Genomic DNA, 20,215 nt, shown 5'->3' with positions numbered 1-20,215 from the left:
GCAGCAGGGCCGGGGGGGGGGGGGGGGCTGCTGGGGGGGAGCCAAGGGGTGACCCACCATGGGGGGGCCCGGGAGGTGCGTTAGTGAATGGGCACCTGAGTCGCTTCTCTCTCTTCCTCCTTTAGCCCCGGGCGGATAAAACTGGAGAACTCACTCCAGAATAAACAATCTTTCTCCCTTTTTTCCTTCCCCCCCCCGCTTTGGACGGGAAGCGAAGCTTTCACCAGAAGGAGCCGTCCGTCTCCAGGCTGACTCTTTCCAAGTGTTAGGCGGCCGCCTGGGTGGGGAAGGGTTCCCCGGCAGTCTCCATCACCCTTCAAAACCCCTTTTATTCTCGGGTGAGAAACTCGGAGGGGGAGGGAAGGGGGGGGGGGGGGGGGTGTGCGCGGGCAGGAGCCGCCAAGTGACTGCAGGGGCCGCTTGGCACCGGGGAGAGCAGACAAAAGCCGGCGGAACTACGTGGCTTAAATTCAAAAGGGGCGCTCCGGGCTCGGTCAGGGCAGCACCGGCCCGGGGAGGGGGGCGGCGGCGGGCAGCCCGGCGGCGGGGCGGGGGGAGGCGGCGGCGCTCGGCGATGGGCGCCGGCGGGGAGCGGGACACGCGTGGGAGGGGGGGAGCTCGGGGCTGAAGCGGCCGCCCAAGGCCAGCCCGGGCGCGACGATGAGGGGCATCCCGGGCTTGAAGCGGCTGCGGCTCAAAATCTGGCGGCGATGCACCCTGGTGCTCCTCCTCCTCTGGGCTGCCTGCTGGGTGGTGGTGAGCGCCTTGCTGTTCCTCCTCCACAGGAGCGTCTTCTCCGAGCGCTGCACGGACGAGAAAAGCCACCGGATCCTGGCGAGGCTGGTACGTGCCCCGGCGGGACGCGGGGCATCCCCACACACACCCCCACACACACACACCCCCCCCTCCCCTCGGGGGCTGCCCGGCAGGACGAGGCTCCGGGAGCCCCCCCCCAGGGCTGCCACAGCCTCCCACCCGCGTCCTCCCGCGCCGCCGGGGCGCTCCTGCCCGGCTCCGTCCCGCCGGGGCTGCCGCATCGCCGCCGCGGCCCCGCCGAGCCCGGCCGGGGGGGGCTGCACCGGCCCCGGCGCTGCCCCGGCAGGGAGCCCGCCCGCCCTCCCTGCTCTCCCTGCCTCTCCCCCGCCCTCCCTGCCTGCCCGCCGTGCCCCCCTCCCTGCCTCCCTGCTCTCTTCCCTGCCCTCCCTGCCTCCCTCCGTGCCCCCCTGCCCGCCCACCCGGGACCAGGACAGGTACCGGCCGCGGCCGGTGCCCGGCGGGGCGTGAGGCTGCGCTTCCCGGGCGCTTTGGAAAGGGCGGCTCGGCAGCCCGCAGGCTCCGGAGCGGGGGGAAACCTCCCTCCGGGTTTTGGTTTGGTTTGGTTCTTAGTCGAAAAGGCGTTTGGGCAAAAGTCGTCTCTCAGAAATGCCACGCAGCTTGTAATTCCTCCTTTACATCTGGCGGGAGCTGACATTTAAGATGTAGTTATTCCAAATACAAGGAAGAGTTTGTGAATATTCCTTAAAATCGCCCTTTAAAAAATAAAACAACAACAACAACAACAACAAAACAGAATTGTGCAGGAAACACTTTGAGAAGAGGAGCAGTGTGGGTTAATGCTTTGAGTTTAATTTTGTTTCTTAATTACGGTATTTATATTGCCACTGGTCAGGTGGGAAGGGAGGATTCCTAATGGACATGAAATAACCTATTACTGCAGCAAGCAAAAACTGATCATAGATTTTCCCTAAATTCTTTATAATAAGGGAAGAGGAATTATAGGCAGCAGTCCCGACAGCGTGTTTTTAATGGCAGTGAGATCCCGTTTCTTTACCCCAGCAGTCAGCTTGAAGCACAGCTGAGCTCGGGATTGCAGTCGAAGGAACGAAAATCCTGCCCGCTCCTTCTGTGGCTGGGAAAAAACCACAGAGGTATGGAGCTGCCAAGGAGCCGCCAGGCTCGGGGAGGGCCAGGCCCTTGCCATCACACTCGCCAGTAAACAGATGGACAGAGACTTGTTGCCGTTCTTCAGTTTGGAGGGAGCGTCGGGCATGACTTCAGAAGCCCGGGCAGGGATCAGATTTCAGGCCCAAGCTTGCGAAGTTGTCATTGTCGCGCTGGGATAGCTTGGCTTCAGACGCTCCTTCCCGAGGGAGAGTGGCTGAGATTGCTGTGCTCCTCTGTTCCCGCCGGCGAGTCTTCAGTAGTGTCGTTAAGGTGTGTGAGCAAGTTTTCCCGAATGACGTTAGAAAGGGATCGTCCTTCTAGTGGAACAACTAGAAAATGAGCACACCGTCATCACCTCCAAAATAAGTCTTTATACATCTCCTGAGCGCAGCATGACTTTCGCAGTCACGGCAAGTGCAGCTCATCTACGAAACAAATGATTTGGTAGCTTGAGTCTCATGGCTTTTATTAAGCAAGATTCAGCTTCCAAGAAAAACTATTTTACTAGTTGACTGTCATAGTTTCAGTAGAAGATAAGATGAGCTATTTTAAGCAAGTGGGTGAAAACTGCATGCTTGTATACCCTTGCAAATGGTATTTCTGAAGGCTTATTTCATCCTGAGTGAAATGTACATCTGTGCAGGTGTGTACTGCACTGTGAAGGCTGAGGTAGCACTGGGCATTTTGCAGATACCAACTTTTACTCTGCAAAAAAACCCACTTACTCTTTCCTAACACCGGTCTCACCTTCATTTAGACTGAACACACTAAATCATAGCAATCAATTTCTGCTTCCTCTGGAGAAATCAGTTAATTCTGATGCCTTCCAAAACCATGCCCAATATTGCATTTACATGGGAGAAGGACTTGATAAAAAGGCAGGACTCAGTCTCAGGCCTGATCCACACATAAGTGATGGTGGTACAGTAAAAGTTATTTAAATTTATATAAATCCTTAGTGGTGTTTACATTAATTTAAACTTTTACATGAATGTCAACACAGCTTTTTAAACTTACCTTGATAAGTGTACTAAGGATATTGAAAATTATGTAGCCAATTTTAAGCAGAAACAGATGAGCGAGTCCAAACCATGCTTGTGTTTGCATTTTTGTGCAGTGTAGCTGCTTTTCTCTAAGGCTTTTGGCTTAGTATCACTTTTGTATTTTACTTTAAAGAATCTGACAGTGACATTCAAGGGGCGCTCATTACGTAGATTTAAAACTGTCTCATCGACAGATCTCAAAATGCAGTCATTAAGACAGGGATGGCAGTGTCGAGGACCATTTCTGGAAGATTTCTTCGGGGAACTGATTCTTCTTTTTATCAGCAGTCATCATGATGGTATAAAATCTTGTACGGTAAAGTTTGCAGTTAGTGCAAAGGTTCATGGGTTTGTAAATAATAAACATACCATCTTTTCATTGCACAGTAATCCAGATCACCTGGTTAAATGTTTTCAGTCCTCCAAAATGTGTTTTAATACAGTAAAATGCAAGCTAGTACATGGGGGAACACAAGAGTACGAGCTATGCCAATAGGATGGAAGACTGTCTTGTAAAACTGTATGACTTTGGAAAGAACATAGGGGTCAAATAATTGCTTCAACATGAACTACCAGTGCAGACTGTGCCTAAAAGGCTGATATAATCTCTGAATTTCTCCAAAAAAAAGAGAATTAGGGAAGTCGTGTTGGCTGTCTTCGCGGCACTGGACAACAGCATTCAGTTCTGATGTCTGTGCTTCTAAGGTTGGCAGAGGGGAAAATGAAGAGAGGAAACAAGGAGGGAATAAAAACACAAAAATCATCCGGAGGCTGAAAAAATAAGGATTATAGTGGGAGGGCTGGGGAGCTAATCTTACTTAGTCTACTGTGCTTATGGCAAAATATAAAACGTTAAAATTTGGAAAAATGGGGTGGTGGGTAGTGAGGATGTGAAGGTGCAGCTAGTCTTTGCTGACCTGCCAGGTTATAGTGAACAGGAAAGTGAGGAGATTTTTTAAAGCCATTGAGTGACTCACAACTCACCACATTCTGTGAGCAGAGAGAGGCAGCCTGGAAATTGTTCAAAGTTCTTAACTACTTATTTGAGGAAGACTTTTTGAAATTCTTGCCTGCATGGGTGACTAGGAGAGAATGTTACTTCTGAAAGGCTGATCTGTGTTTCATCACTGTGAGACCAGGAACTCCTTGGTCACGTTCTCTTTCACAGATCCCAGCTTGCAAAACACTCTGCAAGTTCAGTGTAAGAAGCATCTGATTCAGAGACGGTTTGTCAGGTACTAGGTTAATAATCAAAGATTTATGGGTTCAACTGGAACAGTGGACAAGTCCTAAACAGCAGCCAGGTTCAAAAATGACTCATCTCCTATGTCTGGGAAATGTGAGACTGTTTTTTCCAGAACTACTTTTTCTCATTAATGCCATTAAGAAGGGCGTCATGGCAACAGAAGAAAATAAGCTGCATGCTCACATGTTTGTTTGAGTGCAGGTCTTCTGGGCATGTGTTCTTCCAGATGCAAGAGGTCCATTCATACAGACTGTCTAAGAGTAAAGAGTAAGATTGTCCACGGGGGCAAGTGTTCACCCATGTGGATCCAATTACAGGGCAAAGTCCTATATTCTCTTACTGTAGCAGAAGAAGTGTTGGGTTGCGGTCCTCTCCATAGGAGAGCAATGATTTTAAATGTGATTATACCTATGCTCCAAAGATACCCCAAAAATTCCTTCTGTTTGTAATCTTCTTTCTAATATTCCTTAGAGTTCCAGATGGTAAGAACTGCTAAACTACTTCTGTTAAGAAAATTACATTTCCTACTTAAAAAATAATTTGTATTACATTCATGGGAATAGATTTTCAAAAGCAAGAACGTTGATCTGCATGCTCTGAAGTCTGCAGCCAGCCCACTGAGTCTGCTTGACCATTCTGATGTGGATGTGGATGCAGAGGTGTGTTTTTCACACATGTGCATCACCTGGGACTCAGGGGCAGGACAGTCATGCCAGAGCTTGCCTACCTGGCTCTCCTTGGTGGCATTGAGTGTTCTCATTTGGACTGTGAGAATATCAGAGTATAAATAAATTCTATGCCTCTCTGAACTACTACTCCCAGCGAGCTGTTTTAGTTAATTCATCACCATTCCTGGATTTTGGACTTAATCTTGCACCCATTCCCCAGTGTATTGTTTAAGGTTGGGCTCAACGTTGCCTGGCATCAGAGCGTATTCCTCTGGTGCACATCTCGGAGACTTCTCCTAGGAAAATATATCACTTGAATTTTACGATCATGTTTCTTGTGTGAGTAACAGCAAGTCACAAATGAGGTGGGGGTCAGGCGGCCGTTGCAAGTACTCCACACGCAGGGGGAGCTGCCAACATGTTTAAATGAAGGTTCAAATGCCAGAAAGCAATGAAGAAGGCTGACACTGTCAAGCCGCCTCCCAGATGTTTGGCTTTCTACACCACCACAGTCTATTCCCCTTTCACCAGAGACCTCTGAGCATCCCCTCTACTGATTTGCCCAAAGCAGTCCCTGCAGCTGCACTTCTGAATGCCCATAGGAATAGATCGACTGCCTACACTTTTGGAAATGATGGTATGGAAGCAATTATGGGTTGAAGGAAGGGCTGGTGAGGGAATCCTTGCAGTTCTTGTACGAATTTGCAGGACCACTTAACTATCAAGCAGCAGTTCCCATGTTCCCACAGGCTGATTTTTTTCCAATTAAAAAAAAAAAAAAAAAGAAGCAATTTGTATTAGAATGTAATTTCTGATAATTACATATAAAACCTGGAAAAGTAATTTTGTCCTACAGCATTTACATATTTTAAAACTCTGAAAGTTCTTAGTCCAAGAGGTATTGAGTGCAACCTCTGTGTTTCCTGGTACAGCAGAAGTAGGTTCTTACAGCTTCATTCAGGGCAAGGCTGAGACATGCAGGGCTGCAGAAGGTCCCAGCAATCCAATTACCCATGGATTTTCCTGTAGTTTAAGTGGGGCTGTCACAGTTACGCGGCGCTGAACCTTCCAGAGAAGGCCTGCATTACAGTGGACGTTGTCTCCCCTGCCTGAAAGTGTTGCAGCCCAGAAGCTCACATAGCACAGCCAAGTATGTTCAAAGCTTGTCTCACTGAATTCATATGTGGCCAGAACTTCAGAGTAACAGGTCATCTAGTCCATTCCTTTGCCCCCCAAAAGCCTGTCCTTTACCATCCCAGGAATCCCTGTTTTGAAGCAAGCCTCCTACTAGTAAGAGGTCTCTAGAGACTTCTGAAAAACCACTGAATTGCCCAGTGGCTGTAGAAGGTGTGTGCTTGCGGCACCACGACTGCAGCAAGCCTCTCAAGCTTACGACTGTTGCTGATTCTTTGCCTTTCTTCTAAGTGGTCCATGGACATATGGCCCTGGTATGAATATTCTGCTCTTTCACTCCAGTGTCTTGACTACAGCAGCGGAACCCTGACTGGCGACCTCTGTGAAGACCTGTGTGTGGCACAGAAGCTGGTGTACAAACACTGCCTTTACTATGACAGAGGTAAGAAGGTCATCCAGGCTGACTGGAGAGGCCAGCCCATCATCCTGAAATCCAAAAAGGAAATATTCTCTAGCTACCAGCATCTCAGTATGCTAGAGGAGGTGGAAGCCCAGGATATTCCTGAAACAGAGCTTCTGCTGATGGTAGCCTTGGAGGTCAAAAATGTCCTGGGGCTAGAGCTGTCTAACAATACCATGGGGCCCCTGTGGACACAGAAGAAGGGACCACGTTGGAAAGCACAGGTGGCCAGCATGTGGTCCTTGCTCCAGCAGGAAGAATATATCTACTTCAGTTTGCTGCAGGACTTCAGCAAACACGTGCTACGAATCATTGGCTCTTGTGGACACTTTTATGCTGTGGAGTATCTCACAGCTGGACATGCCTGGCACAAAACTCTTTTTCCCTTGGAAAACATGGTCGGTCCCTCCCTTGCTGGCCACAGAAGCAGCGTGCGAGCCATCACTGACATTGCACTCAGCTTTCTGGACATGGTGCAGCATTTTGATAACGATTTCTCTCACCGGCTTCACCTGTGTGACATCAAACCAGAAAACTTCGCTATCAGGCACGATCTCACGGTAAGTTGGGGTTTTGGGGTGGTGTTGCAGCAATTTGAGGTCCAATTCTAGTCTGAAAATGGCAGTGTAAAAATGACACTTCCCTCCTCATACAGCTTTTGGCCAAGTTTTTGCAAAACCAATGCATTTACAAACGACAGGGGAGATTCTCTACTGTTTTTCCTCTTTGTAATATGTGCAGCCACATTTCAGAGCACTAAATCCTGCTGCTTGTTTTGAGAACTGCTTGCTCAGTTCTGATTTGTTTCATCTCCTCAAAGGCACCAGTACCAACAGGGTCTCTCGGACGTGGTGAGAGATACCTCCTGAAAGCAAGGAGATCTCAAAAGCTGTAAATGAAGCTGTAATTTGAGTGACGGCAACTATTTCTGGTAGTGATGCTGAAAGGAAAAACCGGTTGAATGTGAAAGCTAAGGCTGAATTATCTGGCCTGGCACAGGGGGAACTCCCCACATCCAAACATGGACATTTGTGCTTTAGTGTTCAGCTTATCAGGTCTGGAAATGATCTAAGGACAGCAGCACTAAACTCCCCAGTACTGTTACTCCTTGACTTTTCACTGTACAGCTGTAACTCAGACCTGAATAGCTCTGCATGTTTTCTAAGTGGTGGTGCAGCTCAGCACCACATCGCTGCATGTATCTCGCATTCATTCCGTGGACAGAAATTCCACTGGTTTCAGTGGGAGTTGTGTGTACGGACTGGAGGAGCCATGCAGTAAGTAAGTGTTAGGACCAGGCTCACAATTCGCAGTGACATCAGTGGAGTTTCTGCACTCTTAAGTGAATATAAAGCATTTTCAGGGACATCAATGATATTTTCAGTACTCACTGAGTGTTATATTAACACTTTCATCTTCAGAGCACCAGACAAACATTGCCTAAAAATATAGCCATTAAGAGCAATTAGAGTGCTTCCCCTTCACCCTTCCCTTCCCTCCCATTGTTTATTCAGGTGCAATACAGCAGCTGAACAGGGAATGGGTGAGGAGCTACAGCAAGAAACTGAAACAAGCACACCAGTATTTAGGCAAAGTGAGGTACGGCAGGGATTCCTCAAGGCAGGCTTTGCCCATCTTTTTCATTTATGCAGGGCTGTGATTGCGTGTGGCTGAGCACACACCAGAGCATCTGTTTTACAGCCTACTTAATGGAAAAGAGATTTCATTTAGGAAAAGAGAAGGGATATCGGAATTCCCTTTTGAGTCCTTCTGGTGAGGCTTGCTTCTCCAGGATCTTCCCGTGACCTCTGGGGTCCAAGGAGACAGCAGTCACTTTCTGGTACAGGAAATTTCTGTAATTTAGTATTTTTTAGAGGAATTGATTAAAAAAAAAAAAAAAACCAAAAAAGGTTGCCACTCACACGTGACTCTCCCAGTTGTACATTACCTACTGCTCATTAGTATCTCCTGTTGGAATCCCACCCCACTGGGCTGGGAGACGGGAGATAACACAGTCAGAAATCTGTGGAGCAGGGCGGGGGGCGGGACAGAGCGAGCTGATGGGTGAAGAAGGAAGGAGAGGCAGAAACTCTAGCTGGTTTTACCAGCCAGTTCCAGAACAGGGACACAGCAAGGCAGCCTCTTTTTTTGCCCCTCATGTTTGTTTTAAGCAAGTTTTTCACTTGCTTCTTTCTTGTGCTCTGTATAGGATGATAATAAACACCCATAACAGTGCCACTGTTCTTCATCCCAGTAATGAGACTTCTAATGCCCAAAGAAATGTGCCTGGAGTGCAATAGTTTTACTTTGAGGGTTAATTTCAAATGGTGGGGATAAGCCTCCAGCCCTTACTCCAACCTTCACATGCTGTTCCTGCAGCACAGAGAGGGGAGATCACTGCCTGGTAGATCATCCAGGGGAATTTTAAGCTGCCATGAAGCTGCATAAGGGGCAGAGTTGGAAGCAGGTCTGGGTGAATATACAGTGCCCTAGGGGAGCTTCCTATTTTACCAGCACATCTGAGAGAAATAGGAAGATTACAGCACCTTAAACATGACTTTAAATCAGGTCACGAGCCAAGCTGGGTCCTTTCTGCATTTCCTTAGATACCCTCATCATCAATTACAATCATAACAAACCCCACCAAAATGTAGCTGTTTATAGGTAGAGTGTCACCTAGATCTATCTTCAGAGCGTCTGGCCGGATGCCCTCACATTTTTGCAACAGATTAACTTGAGTGAAACCGCTGAGCCCTTTGGCAGCCGCACGTTTGGGAAGCAGGGCTGTTTTTCCTAGCAGATCAATTGATCAGGTTGTCAAAGGTGCTCAGGGCTGGCAGAGACCCCACCTGGGAGCCGATGCAACGACCCTAGGACTGGGGAAACCCTGCACTGCTTTTACCGTCTCTTCTCCAAAGAAGTGAACAGCAAAACTGCAGAAATCTTAAAGAAGTAAAGAAGAAAAAAAAAAACATTGCATGTCCAAACATGTGAAGTTCCTTCGGCTACGTCATCATTATCAAGCTCTCCAAAAAGCTTAAAAATACTTGAGTTTTTAAGCTATGCCTCATCTCTTTATGATTTTTTCTTGGGGGAAAAAGGAGTAGAATAAAATGAAGATTAGACCGTATTCTTTCTTTTGCCTGTGGAAGGTTTATTTGGCCTTCTACCAGACCAGACATCTTTAGTTCCTGGGGTTGATCCAGCTGCTGCTCCAGCCACACAGTTCAGCCTCCCCTGTTATTTCGGAGGCCGAATCTTAAAAATGAGACTATCGTTTGAGCCCAAGTAACTCCGCTTTGCCCAGATCCCAGACGTTTCCCCCCATGAAAACCTGTGTCAGCTGCTGTGAGGGTGAGTCTCTGCCCCTGACTGCCAGGTGTTAAGTGCTGATTGCTGCATCCACGGTGTGGAAGTCAGGCTGCGTTTGCCGTGGTCACCCACAGCTTGTCTCACGTCAAGCAGCTGCCATCCCATTCCTGGCTTCCTTTCCTTTCGCTCTTTATTGCTGTGGTTTTTTTAAGTGAGGTATTCATGGGTGGAGTGACACTGTCAGAAGCTGAGACTTCCCTTCAGTCCCAGAATGGCCTCAAACTTAGCACGGGCAGCAGCTCTGCAGATCCCTTTGTGCTGCATATTCACTATTTTGCAAGCTTTGTGTCAGGGCAAGAAAATTGATTGATCCCCTCAGTCCTTGCTTTTTCTGCTGAGACCTACCGCTGGCTGGACTCTGTTATAGCCCATATTTCTGGACAAGCAGAACGAGAACCATGCACAATAAATGAGTCAAACCATAGCAAACAGGAGCAGGCAAAGCCAGTCCCAACTTTCAACAGCCTCGGGGATCTCTTCCTACAGCTGAACAGATGCAAACCCACTGATTGCAATGGCAGCTTTGCAGGCGCTGCACCAGGTGCAGGTACTTCTCCACGATGCTAAAGTCAGGGGTTTAGTCTGAATGGTGAATTTGAAATGGTACCGTCTGGCCTGTGGATAATTTTGCACAGTCATATAATTAAAAGGTGGAGGTGCCATCTGTGTAGGCTGCAACAACAAGTAGATCAGTCTTCAAGTTGGATAATCCCAGTTTAAGGTAAATTCGTCCAGCTGACACCAGGGATGCATATTGTCCACAATTAATTTTCCCTTTCCTGGTGCTGTAAGCACTGTCTGTTTTTGTTTAAAAAGTGGTATTTGTAAGACTCCTGCAGCTCAGTTAAGCGAAATAAAGCCCTTTCATTGTGATCCCAGTTCCCCACTGGCAGATGCTCTCAGGAGAGCATTTCCAACAGCAAGCAGCAAAGAACGCTTGCCCAGCCCTGTCCCGCAGGCTGTGCTGTGCCAGTTCTGATGGGTTGTTTTGATCCACAGGTGGTGGCCATTGATGTGGATATGGCCTTTTTTGAACCCAAAATGAGGGACATCCTTGAACAGAACTGCACAGGAGACGAAGACTGTAATTTTTTTGATTGCTTTTCAAAATGCAATCTGAAAATCAGAAAATGTGGAGCGGAGCGAGCCAATAACAACTTGCAAGTGAGTAGACACAGCTGCTTTATACATCCATTTCTTTTAAAATCACATTGACTAGAATATGTGTGGTATGTGCTAGAAGACTGTGAGATGAAGACAGTCAGGTTTTAAAATGTGGCCATATAAGTGCCAGTCTTGCTCAGAAATCCCATCTTGGGGCATGCAAGCAGATCTTTATATTCACTAGTGTATATTTGCCGTGTTTTTGTGTAGCTGTTAGCCCAATGCCTCGGGTAGGAGAGTGAAGGAAGTAGGGGCAGGGGATGAGCATTTCTGTCCCTGCTAATGGCGAAGTCGGGGCTGTCCACGTGTAAGCCGTGGCAGGGCTGTGGCTGTGATTCTCCACTCTGCAGACACAGTATACGGCTGTGGTGGAAGGCAGAGTCCCTGGGGCTCTTGGCCCTGGGGTGAGGGGTCTTACAGCTCACCCAGCTCGTGCTAGTGGGGGGCACTAGTGCAGCAGAGAGGCTGGGGGAGCGTAGGTCGGCAGCCTTTTGCCTGCCTCTCCCACCCCCTCACCCTCACCACTTGTTAAGCAGAAGTGCAAGAGCAGTTTGAGAAGAAGGGGGTTTCCTCAGCCAGAGCGTAGCCTTTGTGGATGCTCCTTTTCTACACCTTCCTCTTTGAATGGCTGGAGGCACTTTGGATTCAGATGACATTTTGCTACAGCCCTAGAGAAGCAGCAGGGCATTTAACTCCAGCTCCCGAAAGACAACAATCTGCTCTTTTTCCTTTCCCCAGGTAATTTGTGACAAAATATTCCGTCGCTGGTTCTCCCCAAATCTCAGAGGACCGTTGGTTTCCCTCCCCCTGCAGCTGCAGCTGCAGAAGGCTGTGCAGGAGTGTGCCCAGCCAGGGCACGGGGATGCTACTGGGCACCAGAGGACTCTGAAATCTCTGTCCGAGTTGTACCGCCTGCTTCGGGTCACTCAGCGAGAGCTGCAAAGGGCAGGGTAGTCACAAAAGGCAGAACTGCAAAGGCCACATCTCAGCCACTGCTAGGGGACGGGACGCTGTCTGTGAGGCAGTCTGTGTCTTCTTTCTCTGTCTCCAACCCCTCCTACCCATTGTGTTACATTTACAGCAGAGAGATTGTTTTTCTACTGTGCAAATGAAATTAATGGCTGCAGGTGCAGCACATCCTGTTAATAGCCTTTCAAGTGCAAAATTGTTTTACATTACCTGGACTTCTGCTCTTGCTTATTTTCCTAAGCTAGCGCTAGTCCTCTCCATCAGCATTCAGCACGTCGTTTGCTTACCAAGACCTGCTCAGATAGCACCTGTCTGAGTGCAGTGCTCAGAGTGAGGATGCATTTACAGAAGAAAAATGCAAGTAAGTGCAGCGAAACTAATATCAGTAAATAAAATAGTGGGTAGGTGGGTGGGGATAAGTACATGCACGGTGTTCCTTTGAATTTCTCTGTAGAATGAGCTTTTTCTAAGGTAGGGACAGAGTGCTCTGTGTGAAAAAGCAATCTCAAATAGGGAAGAGTATTGTCACATGAGTGAGGAGCGTTTTTTGCATAGAGCCGTATTTTCTGATGTCCCCAGATGCATTTTCTCTGGTATGTTGCATTACCGGTGCCATAGCTAACTTTCTGGGGAGAAATTATATGAAGGTACTTAGGACTTTTCTAGAGCAAAATAATTATACCCTTGTTGAGTTCCCATGTGGGCACGTATATTCTGCTGTATGAATAACGCCACTGAATTTTCCCATGTGAACAAGCCCTCCAGCACTTGTACATCAGAGCACTTGATAAGAAGCACTCCTTTGCCAGAGAGCAGAATTACCCCTGAATACCAACAAACAATCTGTCCTTTGCACTGAACAAAACAGTATCCAGACCCAAAGTTTTCTTACACAGTGTTTTTTTAATGAATAAAAGGAAATTTTTCATAAGAATTCATTATCTTACAGTCATTTACATAAAGATCCCTAGATTAACTTAAAATCATTAACTTTGCCTTTCAAATGTGTGTAGCTGTGGCTGGAGAATCTAACACACAGGTTCGGAAGACGCTGAATGTGTTTAGGCCCAATACTGAACAATATACCTGTGGGCTGGTTTTGTCATGAAGACATTAAAAACCCCACAAACAGAAAAGCAAACAGCCTATGACAGACCTCAGCGCAGAAGGAGTCTTCAATATTAAGACTGACAATACTGGTTTGTAGATGTGAGACATATAACAACAGCTAATCTTCTTTGTCTTTGTATCCATCAGCCTTATGACAGCCCTGAAGCCTGTGAGCTCTAATTATACATAAACTTTAAATTTCTGGAGTAGTTCTTTGAAATGAGGTTAAAGTGCCCAGGACCAGAAAACTGTGAGCTGCTTGGGAAACCTTAACACTTACCCAAAGCTAGCTCAAATTTTCAGACTTATGCTAGGTTTTTTATATTTCTTGACATAAACTACCATTATTTTAAAAATCTTACAAGCTCTCACGAAGCTCTTGAGGACAAGATCGGCTGCCTTGCTTGGGGCTGTGCTGAAGACAAGCTGCTGCTAAGCTGGAGCTACAGTTTAGGAGCTACTGACTGGTGAAGTTGTGCTCAGCCCCTGCTTCTTCTCTAACAAGGGAGACGGACAATGTTTCGATACTTTATGATCATCCTTCACAAAAGCAGAAAAGCAAAGCAGAATAAGAAGAAACCCAAATTCCAGAACATGCCCAGTTACAAAGTTGTGAAACTGGTAGAGGAGAAAATAATTAAGGGTGGAATCAGATTATGGTATAGGTTTGGAGACAGATAAAGTATCAGGTAGAGAGAAGATGGGGAAAAAGAGCCTAAAAAGAAAGAGGAAAAATGAAGTAAAAAATATGGCTCGCTTTGTGAAAACATGATTTATGATGTAAGATTGAATAAATTGGCATTTAATCTGAGGAAGAAGAAACTGAAGAGAAGCACTGTAGCACTCCTCAGAAACAGAAAGAGACTGATAAAAAGGAGTGAACTGCCCCGTCCAGCTTTCCTTGATGGATGTGCCACGCAGTGAGCTCAAATTGTTAGCAAGGAAAATTCAGGCTAGACACTTGTTACAGGCTTTGTAATAGTAAGGAACAGTGGAGTTATGACACAGATCATTTGGGAAAACGTCAGTCTTTGTAAGTTGTGATTTTTAACTACAGGCAAGAGTGAGTGCCTGTCAGGAATGATGTACATACAGTTACGTTAATGATCCTGCCTTGAGGTAGCCTTTTATCTCCAAGTTCTGTGATTCTGTTATTAACAGCTTGCGTTTGTGTTCTTGTGACTCCCTCATAACAAAATCCACCCTTCTGAGACACAGGGATAGGCAGTTCTCCTTTACCTTAATAGATGCAAATCCGTGGGGTCCCCTGGGAAGGGAAGGCACCGAGATCTCCAACTGTGCAAATGGTGCTACAGAGGCTGGTGGTGTGATTGGGGTTTGTGTGTTCCCCACATGACCTCCCTGCTGAAGGTCCTGATCCTTGCTAGGTCAGGAGAGACTCAGTATATACCCCAAATGCTGCTGAGGAACCTGAAGATCTTGTACGCTACTGCCCTCCTGTTTCCCTGGTTCCATTAATTCTTTCCTCCCTCCCAAGCCCGGAGGGTACCATCAGGGAAAAGCAAGCATCATGCAGACACTCGGCGCTTTGCCGCAGTGTTACACTCCACCACGGCAGGGCTTCCCTTCCCATTTTCAGGTTTGCATTTCAGACAGGCTAAATTTCCGTTGGATTTGATGTTTCAGTTTTAAAACTGGTGGAAAAAACATAGCGAAATGAAACCCGGTAGCAGCAAAGGCTGGTGGAATGTCACTCTGCTCAGAAGGTCCTTCTCCTTGTCAGGATTTAGGAAGGGAAGCTGCCTTTAACAGATTTCTCCAACCCCCTCAGGGCCTGGCTGCAGCCACCTCCACCTGGCAGGGGCCTGCTTCCCCCACACCACACGCTTTCCCAGGTCATTAGGTTTCACTTCTTCTTTTCACAGCACAGAGAATAATCCTCAGAAACCTCTCAGGAGTGACACAAATGCGTTATTTGTACTTGGCTGGGCTGTGAGACTGCGTTTCACTGATTCAGCCGGCTCCGGCTGGCCTTGGTGCACCTTCACTGGTGGGCGGCAGGACAAGGAAAATCTGACAGGCTGTGTGAACACAGGGCTCGATCCTTCACTGCCCCCCGGGCGCCTTGTAAAGTCACTCAGACCTGGGAAACGGGAGAGAAAAATACCACCAGTGAAGCAAGTAAATATTTCAATTTGTTCAGCACAGGTACCAATGACCAAAACAGGATTAAAATAGTAGTTGTGCCTTGATCTCCCTGGGACAGAAAGAAAAGAAAATGAAGATACTGGTTTAGCCTTAAGGAGGCAGGTGCAAACTGCAGTCATTTGAGCCTGTGCTATTTTACACCCGCAATTTTGATGGAAATACCTATACAGGTGCTTGACAAGGAGAGCCAGGCTCACGTGGCCTGGTGCTCCCTCCCTACAAAGCCCTTTTCATACCGCCTTGGCAGCGCTGCCCACCAAAAATAGCCCTGGCATAAAGAGATACCCAGCTGGCAGGGGCTTCGGGGGGCACAGCCAGGTCAGGCGGGTGTTGAATGAGAGTCCTGTGTGCTGTTGGACCCGGGCTGTTGGCACTGTTTGTTGCCATACAACAGCCAGCAGTGATAGTGGGGAAACTGCAGTGAAGCGTTCCTGGGCTCCGGTTGGAAAATTAAAAGTCATCCAAAATGATATCATGCACTACAAGAGGTTTGGGGTTGTTTCTTTGTTTGTTTGGTTTGGTTTTTTGTTTTGTTTGTTTGTTTTTTAACACCAAACCTCTCAATTTAAAATGCTTTTAAGTCAATTTTGAAAATGTCTAACATACTCAGTTTTGACAGTTGCTATCTGGAAAAATTTGCAAGTTATTTTCTCACTTTTAGTTTGTTCATACTGAAAAGGTTTGCAAAGCCAAAAAACAAAGACTGAAATGCATCATAATTTAAAAACCAGTGGTTTTGTCTGGTCTACACAGTGAAGCTTGTTAGTACCTTCAGCATTTTCTGATGTTTGCTTTTCATCCAGATTCAAATGAGAAATTTTATGAAAACTCAAAATCTTTTGCAGACGCTTTTTCACTGAGCCCCAGTCATCAGATGCAGAAAAGAGGAGATCCACATACAGTCTTTGAAGTCACCTTTGCTTCCTACTTAATTTTTGCTTTGTGCTGTTAACTTGGGCTGCAATGGTTTCTGCTTGGTTTCTCTCAGGTATCTCCAAAGCAACTTCCTCCTGGCACCTGTGTTTAATGTCAAGTTCACCACAGCTTTGTGAAATCAGAGACTGCATAAGATTCTTCATGCTCTCCATCCCCTCTGTATAAAAGATGACTCCTCTTATATAGGTTCACTAATAGCAGTTGGCTGCACTGGGAATGGCCACTTAATCCAGGAAGGCTGTTCCCTTGATCAATTAATCTCAGTCCCATCTCTTTGCTCGGTCAGTCTATACCTGAATCCTTTTTGCCCTATAAAACTGGCACTACCCCTTGATTCATTTCTACTACTTGCTGCATTAGTGCCTTACTCAGCAACTTTCTCCCTGTATTTATGGCTCTCTGTGAAACAGGAATGGCATTAAGTCATTGTTTATTCCTTCTTTGCATCTCGGTTAGCAGCATGTGCTTCAACTCTGCAATAATCTAAATACACTGTCTATTCCCACATTTTACAAGAGGTGAGTCCAGTTGGAGGTCTACTTCATAATCTTTAGGAAAGACAAATTCAACCTTTTGCTCAAGATTTTCACAAAACAACTACTTAAATGCAGATTTTTCTCCAATTGTCATTGTATGCTCTGCAAAAACATCCACAAGCAACAGTCCCACACTAGGGTGGTGTGAAACAGAGCAAAACTCCTTGCCCCAAGGGATTTACATGGTCTCCTTTGTGTTTTGAGGCTGACTTCATGGTGACTATCCCAGAACAGCAGGTCATTGTATAGCCACGGTTTTTCACATAGAAACTAGTACTCCCTAGTGAGAATCCACAGTCCCCACCTCCACTGAGAGCATTCAGATATATTGCTGGAGGAAGCACTAGAGATAACAACAGATATTTGGGACTGGAGGAAAAGAGAGGGAAGGGTGTGTTTTCTTATTAGAAATATTGACTCAGTAAAACACTTCCTACAGGTGAAAGATGGGATCATGAACTTGAAAGAGTTAGAGACTCCTCACTGACTTATTTTTTCTTCATTAAAAAAGTGTAAACCCAAGCTGCCCTTTTTAATTTCATATGTAGTTTTCAGAAAAAAAAAAAATAAAGGAGCCACATACCATGTTGCCTGTCTTTCAGCAGATCATATTGTTCTATGTAATAGGCAGGAAGGTGATAAATTGCAGCTTTTAATGAGTATCAGGCTGTAACATCAGAGCCTTGTGGTTGTAATATCAGTTCACACATCTAGACAACCAACTGTAAAAAACTCCATAACCAGGACCAGTGGAAACATACAATCAGATCAGCATCTAGGCAGATGCTCTCGGAAGCCTTGTACACATGAATGATGAAATCCCTCTGTCGGGGTTGACTTGCAGTGAGTCCAAGCAACAAGCAGAGTCACTCTGCAGGAGCCTCAGTTGCTGCCACTTTCTTGGATCCTCAGTGAAATCAGGAGAAAGGCTACTAGGCTTTCAGTAGCAGAAAAAGGCAGTTACACGTAGGGAGGGAAAGAATGAGTTGCTTGGAAGAATGAAAATCCAGGACGACTGAACTCAGAACTGAAGCTATTAAGAGACCCCTTACTGAAAAATCAGAGAACATCAGTAAATTGATTGGAAAAAAAACCACAAATACTTCTTTTATAGCTATTGCAAATACAAAAAAAAAAAAAAAAGAATAGCAGCACTGGGGATATAGTGCAGGCATCTCCAAAGCCATTTGTTGTATGCATCTAAGGATCTGTCAGGTAGACTGCAGAGCTGTGTAATGATGTCTGCAGCCTAAAGGCTAGACAGAATAAAATAATTTAGCAAAATCTTTTAGAACTAATATTTACATAAATGCAGAAAACTGCTCTAATTAGTAACAGCCTATGTCAGTCAAAAAAGGAGAAAAGAGTGCTTTTCTCCATAGAAGTGCTATTATGTCTATAAGTAATGGCAAAGTGTTGAACCATAATCCCTTGGATTTTTAAAGGTTTGATTCTGCAGGCTTGGGCCCCTAAACAGCAGAGTGATTGCTGAGCTCCTTTAAACTCTATGATTATTGGTGCCTTCTGCAATATACTTTGAGCTCCTTTTTTCTGTAAACTGGAGGGGCTTTTTCCTACACTACATATGTGCCTAAGTGGTGACGGCAGCCAGAAGGATGTGCATATGATCCAGTGCATAATCACTTCCACAAGCATCTGCTGCTAGTGCTTTCAAGATACATGTAATCCAAGCTGGAGACTGTTGTGAATACTTCTTATTTTCCCTTGCTGGTTCCTTAGTGGTTTGCTTGTAGCTAGTTAGAAACAGAATCCCCCCCTCCTGCTTAAATTGGTTATAATCTCTCCAAGATTCACGCTACAGCAGGAAAAGACCAAACTGCATTGAGTTCAGGATGGGTTCATTCTCTTAAAGGCACGATATGCAAAGCTGCAGGAAAGAACAGAGGTTAATTTTTATTTCTAAAGAAGAGGTTCTCTAGCTAAATGTAAGTAGCTGAAAAAATAGATGTTTCAACCAATATCCTGTGTACATTTATGAATTAACGTTCGTCTGTATTTGCATAATCTAAAGCCCGCTGCTCCTTTCCCATTCAAAAGAAAATTTAAAAAATCAGAACTTATTTTCTACTCCAAATTTCACAGGTATGCCAATTACTTCTTTCCCATTTCTATGTCAGACATTTCAGATTGTATCTTTGTCCTTAGGAGATTGATTTTTTCCATTATGCCAAGAAAGGGGTTATCTGGAAAAGTACAGTTTCCAAAAATTAATTGTTTCTCTTGTTCAAGGGTTATTAAGTACCATTCTAATCTTGCAGAGAGTTATCAGTGGCTAAATATTTATTACATGAAACCGGGGCTTGATTAATGGACTCAGTGTCTAACAATAACTAAATAAATTTCCATGTAATTACTCCAGTGTTCAGAATTTCGCTTTTAATGGAACAATACCAGTATTATCCTATCTGATTCTAGATTACATATCTACAAGTAAGTGCTTTGCCAAACTTATGTTCAGATCTGCTTTCGCATGGGCTAAGACTACAACTGACTCTTGGCAAAACTGTGTGCTGGGACCAGAGCACAGAGGAACAAAAATAAGTCTTACAAACTTATATCCATGGTCTTTCTTTTAGACATCATATTTGACTGTTTGTGGAGTAAAAGCAGTGTGTGTGCACACAGATACTCAGGCATCTGTTTGTTGGACTGTAAATTCATGTAACAACTGCTCAGCGAATAGCTCACAAATGTCTGGCATATTTGTTTTTCCTAGTATATTTGCTATAAATTGGGAGAATGCAAGAGTAATTAGCAACATGAATGAGCGTCACACAGTGTAGAGAAATAATGAATAATTAATGGAACGCTTAATCAAATTCTGCATTTTTACCCATTGATTACACCAAGTTTTCTTAAGCGATTAAAGAGTTAAATTTGTTGGATCACATTCTAGTCTTCAACTCTTAGAAAAGAGCAGATGAAGAGTATTATATTAGCCAAAGCAATATCGCTGAAGAGGCATTAGTTAATGCAAGTGTACTGCGTGAATTTCCATTGCCATTTCAGTAGGTACCTCTCAAAAGAGAAGAAATGAAGCCCAGAGCCAGACAGGACGGTGATAAGCACCACTGAAATGCCTGCAAATGGATTCTACATTAAATAGCAGGGACAGATCTTCAGTCCCACCTCATTATTTTTGCGTTGGTTTTCCCTTCCATATGCACTTACGTGAATTCACATGTGATATTAGCACGTTTTAGGGCTCAGGTCAGATTTACACCAGCATAACTTGCTGGCGTTTTGGTGTGTGCTCTTGATTCACGTCAGCAGGAGAGCAGGAGCTCCTTGCGTTTTAAATGGACACAGGTAGGAGTAATATGAGCAATAAGCTCATCTAATAATGTGAGAATACAGAAGTTTAAGCGCAGCCCGCAGCTTTTTTCCTTTCCCCAGCAGAAATCTCTGCGGAAAGGGTGATGCGCGGCGGCGCTGCCTCGGAA

General features: G+C 45.6%; 1 protein-coding gene across 3 annotated transcripts; it reads left to right on the top strand.

Moving 5' to 3' along the window:
- The first annotated feature begins 564 nt into the window (after positions 1–564).
- On the top strand, positions 565–19,567 carry DIPK1C (divergent protein kinase domain 1C). 3 transcript variants are annotated; one of them, XR_006165797.1, is made up of 5 exons: positions 612–843; positions 6,378–7,055; positions 10,867–11,031; positions 11,770–12,361; positions 16,268–19,567. XR_006165797.1 is itself a non-coding variant. In XM_042798141.1 (4 exons), exons 1-4 carry the CDS (start codon positions 661–663, stop codon positions 11,983–11,985), a joined length of 1,242 nt encoding a protein of 413 aa, XP_042654075.1. In that variant the 5' UTR covers positions 565–660; the 3' UTR covers positions 11,986–19,567. The 3 variants fall into 3 exon arrangements, 1 of the variants encoding a protein (XP_042654075.1); XR_006165796.1 differs by having other exon boundaries at positions 16,125–19,567; XM_042798141.1 differs by having other exon boundaries at positions 565–843; positions 11,770–19,567.
- The last annotated feature ends 648 nt before the right edge of the window (positions 19,568–20,215 follow it).

The sequence above is a fragment of the Tyto alba genome, unplaced genomic scaffold, assembly GCF_018691265.1.
Source record: "Tyto alba isolate M040663 unplaced genomic scaffold, T.alba_DEE_v4.0 Super-Scaffold_27, whole genome shotgun sequence".
Taxonomy (NCBI): Eukaryota; Metazoa; Chordata; class Aves; order Strigiformes; family Tytonidae; genus Tyto; species Tyto alba.
This window is presented reverse-complemented; position numbering and strand designations above follow the sequence as displayed.

Coding starts and splice junctions, on each gene's coding strand:
- DIPK1C (XM_042798141.1), top strand. CDS start 661: ATGAGGGGCATCCCGGGCTTGAAGCGGCTGCGGCTCAAAATCTGGCGG. Junction 7,056..10,866: donor CTATCAGGCACGATCTCACG/GTAAGTTGGGGT, acceptor TTTGATCCACAG/GTGGTGGCCATTGATGTGGA. Junction 11,032..11,769: donor GAGCCAATAACAACTTGCAA/GTGAGTAGACAC, acceptor TCCTTTCCCCAG/GTAATTTGTGACAAAATATT.